This window comes from Argentina silus (genome assembly GCF_951799395.1).
Source record: "Argentina silus genome assembly, chromosome: 19".
NCBI lineage: Eukaryota > Metazoa > Chordata > Actinopteri > Argentiniformes > Argentinidae > Argentina > Argentina silus.
In genome coordinates this window covers 4,685,565-4,693,064 of record NC_139673.1, presented here as the reverse complement: position 1 = coordinate 4,693,064, position 7,500 = coordinate 4,685,565, and the positions used below count along the sequence as shown (strand labels likewise).

Below are 7,500 nucleotides of genomic sequence, written 5' to 3'. Positions count from 1 at the left end.
TCTAGTCTGACTTGGCATCCATTCGAGAAAGACAATAACAATATCTCAGCATGTCTTTATGTTGGAGGTCTGAACTTCACAACATCGTCTCGGGTTCCCTTTATGGGCGCCCCCTGAATCACCGCCCTGTACTGACTTACTCAAGACATGCATCTTGCCTTTCTCCCTCCAAGTTATCATCCATGTGACACCTACATGTTTAAATGGATCACATACTGTTAGCAAGGAAGGTTGAGAGAAAGTATTGGGACAGGCCTCTGGCATCCATTCTGTTGGATATGGGCATATGCGGTTATATTATCTAATTATCAGTCTTCTGAATTGGAGAAGGATGTAAAACTGTGGTTGTCCCCCATGGCAGACTTACAGTGTTGGTGTTGGTGACTCACAGGGGGCCTCAGCTGTTCCTATGCGTCAGCTCTACCAGGGAGACTTCCCTCCTGCATGTCTCTCCCACTGGGAGGTGGAGTCTCTGGCCTGGGGGGCTTCAGCTGGCCTTGGCCGTCCAGACCACGGTGGTCTCCTTCGGTGGTGGGTGTAGGGCTACATTACCCTATTTATCATCTGGTCACACTTTAGCTTCGGTGATACTCAGTCCTGGTCCTGGAGAGCCTGGTCCTGGAGAGCCTGGTCCTGGAGAGCCTGGTCCTGGAGAGCCGCAGCGGGTCCAGGTTTTTGTCCCAGCCTAGTGCTCTATGCCATCACACCTGATTGAATCAACGAATCAACTGATCTTCAAAAGCTCGATTAGAGTCAGGAGGGTCGGTGCTGAGCTGGGACAGAAACCCATAGTTCTTTGGCTCTCAAGGACCAGCATTGAGGATCACTTGGCTGGTCCACAACATCAAACGCCTGTGCTATGTTCTGTTTGCGTTTCCGTGGTACTGGTGTTTCGGTGGGGTCGGATTCTCACCCGGGCCACTTGAACTGATGTGTGTGGGGAGTCTCTCTGGGTGAATGAATGTGTCCGTTGAGTGACTATATCATTAGCTGCATCTATCTCTCTCTGTCTGTGCCTCGTCCCTGGACACCCCAAGGCGTTGGTATGCAATGCATGCTGGTCAAGATTTGGGCTGGGACCAGATGCTGCCCGCACACGCAGTCTTCCCAGTGTAGTGCAGACACACATGCACACACGCACACACACACACACACACACACACACACACACACACACACACACACACACACACACACACACACACACACACACACACACACACACACACACACACACACACCCACCAGCTGCTCTTCCTCATATTGTACAGCCCCGCTGTATTCACTCTCCACTTGGGGGTCCATGGTTTTGTGGTGAAGGAAAGCATATCAAATCATGAGTTGACAGTTTGGACAAAGACTGCTCACAGTTCTCATAAGAGGCCAGTGGTGGGAATGAGAGAGCCTGCCGTGTCTCTCTGCATGTTCTCCACTGGGCCGGTCCCCATGGTAACCAATAAGCTGTCGCTGTGTGTGTGTGTGTTTGTGTGTGTGTGTTTGTGTGTGTGTGTGTTTGTGTGTATGTGTGTGTGTGTGTGTGTTTGTGTGTGTGTGCGTGTGCGCGTGTATGTGTGTGAACCAGTCGAGGAATGTTTGAGTTGATGGCCGCTAGCCTGCTAGTTCTTTGTTCATTAACTACAGAGAGATTAGGTAACGTTGTTCAGTGTATTGTGCTTCATATTAACCCCTCTGTGTCGCAAAAGGGTTGGTGTAAAGTCAACAGAAAGTGACAATAATTGACTCTAAACTGGTTCAGTTGGTGTCGTGGAGGCCAGATCAATGCCAGAACCTGACTGACTGAACCTTTTCTTGTATTCCCCCTTCAGGACCGACTTCTGCGTCCACAAAGACGAGCCCTGTGACACTGTTGGTGAGTAAAGCCTCTATCTCTCTCTCTCTCTCTCTGTCTCTCTCTCTCTCTCTCTCGTGTGGAAATACTCTGTGACTCTTGGTGACCCCCGAGATTCCCGGCCCCTGAAATGGAGAGGCAGGTGACATTTCACCCCCCTTGGTCTGGTGGAGCCACTCAATCTGGGGAGGCTGGTGGAGGTAGAAATTGGAGGTCAGGCTCATGTAACGAGGAATGGTATTAAACAGGTATCAAACACACGTGTTTGAGACCGTTCCTCATTCCGATCCATGCATCACAATGAGCCCCTCATTCCATGCATCACAATGAGTCCAGTTTCTACCTCTACCAGCCTCCCCTGCACTCGACAGCCTGAGCCTGCTAACTGAGCAGATAAGACCCTGTTGAACTGTGCCGTAGGCCCTCAAACAGTGGCAGAGATGTTAAACAGCGACATTAAGTGTTGGAGGAAGAGGTTATGGCTCGGTTTATAGATTTACGGTATGTCAAATACTATGGAAATGTGACATCATAGAGCAGACATGGCACATTGGACATGGACGTGCCCTTTCTACATCGCCCATTTCTATCTTTCCCAACAGATTGACACCTCACTTGTGTGATTTTTTTTCTGTTTTATGGGCCCATATTAAAGAAAGCCAACTGTTGAATGTTGAGTAGGCTAGCCTGTCTTGACGCCCTGTTGAGGAGCTTAACGCTCAGCCAAAGTCGTTACGCGGAGAGTCGTGTTGGCTTATGGAATAGCATTCCGAATACTCCGGTCTATGGAATGGCATTCCCAGAATGGTGCATCTGTGAGCTCTCTCTCGCCTTTCCTGGGTGGCCTTGGCTCCCCCGAGGGGGAGAGAGGCAAAGACTGTAGCCTTCTTGGTTAGTCTCGGTTCTCAACCCCCCCCCCCCCCCCCCCCCCTTAGCCCTCGTGACGATCATACTTCCCCCGGTAACCTCACCTCACCCTCCCCAACCCCATCCAGGGCACGCTGGAGCAGAGGGGAGGAACCTCTCCAACGGCAGTAGAATGTATCAGAAATAGAATCGAATAGAAAGCCTTGAGTGTTCTGGACGATCACTGACACTGTTTGTGACTCCCACAACACAAGAATACCCAATCAATTACCAGTATCACCAAATGTCCATGTACATATGTACATATGGAAATATATGGAAATGCTATTGTGTCAGAAAAAAATAATCCTTCTGTTTGGACTGCGGATTGGTTAAGCTAATCCTCGGAATGACATTTAAACGCTTCAATGGAATTCGACATGGTTTCAGAGACATTCTTTTTTTGTGTTGTTGATTTTCATTTTTCGGTTTTGAAAGAATGATTGATGTTGTTCTGTTCTGCTTAGTATATGAATCGGACCAGCTTCTAGTATTCTCTCCATTTTAGATTATGTAATGTTGGAAGCACATCCATCTCTTGATTTATCTCAAAACTCTGATTTATGCATCTGGAAGTCAAAGAACTGGCTTTATTCCCTTAAAAGCCGAATCATTATTCTTTTGGGGTTTTTTTCCCTCTTTGAGGGCCATTTTGTTTTAGAGTCTAGCAGTAAAGCACTTATTATCTACAGACCAGGCTACCAGACAGAGAATAGACCTGCAACAGAAAAAAACCCTTTGTTCAAATACATAAAAACAAACACACACACACACACACACACACACACACACACACACACACACACACACACACACACACACACACACAGAGGAAGCAGGGTAGGCAGCCTGCGGGTGACATCTGAAGCCTTGGATAACCCTTTGAACACGGTCCACTAAAGCTCCCTAAGCTCAAATGAAGAGGAATTCCCCCACTAAAGCAGCAGGAGTGTTCTGTGTTCACTGGAGGCTGTGTGCTGCTTGTCTCAGCCAGGATCTCAGGCTGAAATTAGAGTGCATGGGCCCTCTTCACTTTTCATCTAATTTACGAGGAGGAGCTCCCTCTCAAAAGGCTTTGATTGTGTGGAGTGATAAGCTCACCTGGCAGGTGTGTGCGTTTGTGTGTGTGTGTGTGTGCGTGTGCGCGTGCGCGTGCGTGTGTCTGTGTGGCGAGGTATGAATGTGTGTGTATGTGTGTGTGAGGATGCCTGGCTTCCTCTTCTTTGAAGCTCGCTGCAGCGTTTCGGTGTTGCGGTGCGTTCCTTCCTTCCCGTCTCTGTCGTGGAGCTGTCGCCTGTGACCACGCTGTTCACCGACCCGTGGCAGGTCGACGCCGTCTCGATAAGTCTTTAATGAGACGGGGAGACGAGGTAATTGTCCTGGAGAACAACTTGGTTGTCAGCAGAGCGGCACCCTCGCAGGCGCTCTTCCTCGACACGGCCACCAGGGGAGGAACAGTCGACTCGACAGGAGGAGGAGGCACAGCTGAAATGGCGAGGCACAGCAGGGGAGGCTGGTCCTCCGATTTCTACCTCCACCAGCCTCCCCTGAGGTACAGGCTGCTACTGTAGAACCTTAGACAGGAAGAATGAGGCAAGCAGCACACTCTTGCGGCTTGATTTGTTCGAAGTCACCAACGTTTGGTCACGACAGGTGATCATTTGTGGACAAAAGGGAACTCACAGTTACAGGACCAGTCAAAAGTTTGGACACACCTTGGAGTGTGCAAAGCTGTCATCAAAGCAAAAGGTGGCTACTTTGAAGAATCTAGAATCTAAAACATATTCTGGTTTGTTTAACACTTTTTTGTTTGCTACATAATTCCATATGTGTTCCTTCATAGTTCTGATGTCTTCAATATTAATCTACAATGTAGAAAATAATAAAAAATAAAGAAAAACCATTGAATGAGAAGGTGTGTCCAAACTTTTGACTAGTACTGTATATACTGTATGTTCTTTGACACATCATAAGGAGAACCTGTGTAAAATGTACACCATGGAACATGTTGTGTTTTTTTCAAGTATAATAAAGTATACTGTCTATAAGGTAAACCGTACCATATCCATATGGACTGTATGGAGTCTGGCATTATCTGACTGTTCAGCTCCTTTCTCTGTGAAGCAGGCTATCAAAAGGCCTCATAGGAATTATCTTCTTACATTCTTGCCGATTTTGAGGACTAATTTTGTTTGGACTTGAGTGTTCTCCTGTAGACTGGAGATTGCACAGCAATCTGGAGTACTGTACTCTCACGCTCTAGTTTGCTGTGTGTGTGTGTGTGTGTGTGTGTGTGTGTGTGTGCCTGCGTGCGGGTTTGTGTGTGTGTGTGTGTGCCTGTGTGCAGGTTTGTGTGTGTGTGTGTGTGTGTGTGTGTCTGCGTGCGGGTTTGTGTGTGTGTGTGTGTGTGTGTGTGTGTGTGTGTGTGTGTGTGTGTGTGTGTGTCTGCGTGCATGCGTGCGTACGTGTATGTGTGTGGAGGAGTGTCGTACAGGAGGTGCTCTCCCTTATCTGACCAGTCCCAGCCCAGCGCCTGACACATTATCACCACACACATAACTGTGATGTCATGGAACCTGTGACCGACAGTGACAGCATGGCGGTGTAAAACCTGGCTCTGCACTGCACAGTGCTGTACCATAACCGTATGTGATAATCTGCCCAGAGCTCACTACAATGAGAGAGAACACTCCTGCTCTTTGTGCTGCTGCTGGCCTGAAGTGTGTGTGTGTGTGTGCGTGTGTGTGCGTGTGCGTGCATGCGTGCGTGTGTGACCCACTTTGAGCCATACTATAATCACAAGCTCATAAAAAAAGCCCCAGTCGCGACCTCTCCCCCCTTCTCCCCACCTTCCCATCTTTGTCCCGTGCGAAAGTCAGTGTTTCCCTCCCACCAAATGTTGTGGTTTGGTATTTCCTGCCTGCCCAGACATAACAGGTCCTACTGATTATCCAAAACAACCCAAAACAACCCCAAACAGGTACCCAAAATAACCAAAAAGTACCCTAAAGTACCCAAAAGAAGATACGCCAGTTCTTGTGGCAGCTATACATGCCCAAACCATAGCACCCCCCCCACCATGTTTCATAGATGAAGTGGTATGCTGTAAATCTTGGGCAGATCCTTTTTTATCCAAACATTCCCCTTGCAATCACTATGGTACAAGACAGTTTTCCAGACTTCTGCAGGCTTATAAATGTAGCCTTTGCTAAATGTAATCTCATCAAATCAACAGCAAATCATTTCATTAAGAGCTGTGGGTTCTTTTGGGTCCCTGTTTGTGGTTTTTTGGGGTTGTTTTGGTTACTTTTGGATTGTTTTGGGTACTTTTGGGCTTGTTTTGGAGTTGTTTGGGGTACCTGTTTGGGGTTGTTTTGGGGTTGTTTGGGGTACCTGTTTGGGGTTGTTTGAGGTGATTCGTAACTTTTCTCTCTCTCTCTCTCTCTCTGGGAAATGAGGGAGCTAAGAGAGGGAGAGAGGGAGAGAATTGGTTGTGACCAAGGGATGGAGGTAGGGAGGGAGAAGGAGAGAGGGAGTCGAATGGTAAGAGGGAGACAGAAAGAGCTGAGAGAGAGGGAGGGAGGGATGGGGGTCCGCAGGGATGGTGGGCGAGACAGGAGTGGAAGTAATATCCTGGTAGTAGCAGCATCCTATTTCCTGTGTTTAGTTTTCAAGCCCAGAAATGTAATGGGAGGACGGGGGAGTGGAGAATAACAGCTGAACCAGGCCCGGATGGCCCGAGACGCATGGTTGACTTTATGGACTGGTTGTTGACTCGTTGTCAGGCTGTGTGAGACTGGGAAGTGACGCTGCAGAAATGAGCTGATTCACTCTTTACTGTCGGTGGGTGGGCATGGGGGTTGTGGGGCTGTGTGTGTGTGTGTGTGTGTGTGTGTGTGTGTGTATGAGAAAAGTGTGCATGTACGTGTGTTGGTTGCAGAGGAGGGCAGAGGGGTCGGATATGAGGTATTGTTAGTGCATGTGTGTGTGTGTGTGTGTGTGTATGTGTGTGTGTGTGTGTGTGGGGTGGGGGGGGTCACAGAGAGGGCAGCAGGGTCAGTCCAGGGTGAGCGAGTGTGTGTGTGGGAGTCAAATGGAACAAAGCGTCTGGCCCAGTCCTGCCGAGCCAGCCTGACTCAGGCCTACTAGCCTAGCATTGTCACCGTGTGGTGTTGTGCTGAGCTGTCGACTGTCAGCGCTGATGCGATCCTCTCTACCAGGAGACTCAGACCCAGTCAATGGAAACCCCTTCATGTTCTAATGGCTAATTACCTCAAAATAAATAATTACACCGACTGTGCTTGTTCGCCGGGGAGTGCTTGTGTGTTTAGAGCCCTTAGGAGGCTTTGGCCTCTTTTGAGGCTGTCTGGGTGGATGTGCAGCCAGCTCTGTGAGGCGACCACATCGGTGTTTGATCAGACGGCCAAGCACAACCACCGAGTCAAATCTGAACTGTGATAACGGCAACGCACTGGACCTGTCCCCTTTGTCCTGGGCCGTTAGCCTCAGGAGTGCTGGCTTTGACGGATCTTTGAAGCTGCAAACATTTTCCGCCGCTGTATTGACTCAACGGGTTCTTCTAGTTCAGCTCCTTATTGTTACTTGCGTGGAATGGAATGAGGAATGGTATCAGACACGTGTGTTTGTGATATGTTTCCTCATTCCATCCGTGACGATGAGCCCGTCCTCCGATTTCTGCCTCCACCAGCCTCCCCTCATGTGTCATGGTGTCAGACATTCTTCCC

At 48.9% G+C, this 7,500-nt stretch overlaps 1 protein-coding gene across 1 annotated transcript in view; it reads left to right on the top strand.

Moving 5' to 3' along the window:
- adamts17 (ADAM metallopeptidase with thrombospondin type 1 motif, 17) overlaps nt 1-7,500 on the top strand; it is a gene marked incomplete at both ends in the record, with an annotated part of 67,133 nt that overhangs the window by 20,469 nt on the left and 39,164 nt on the right. Inside the window, one exon of the mRNA XM_083690841.1 lies at nt 1,827-1,870. Within this exon, the coding sequence (XP_083546967.1) occupies nt 1,827-1,870 (44 nt within the window). The remainder of the gene's footprint in view (nt 1-1,826; nt 1,871-7,500) is intronic.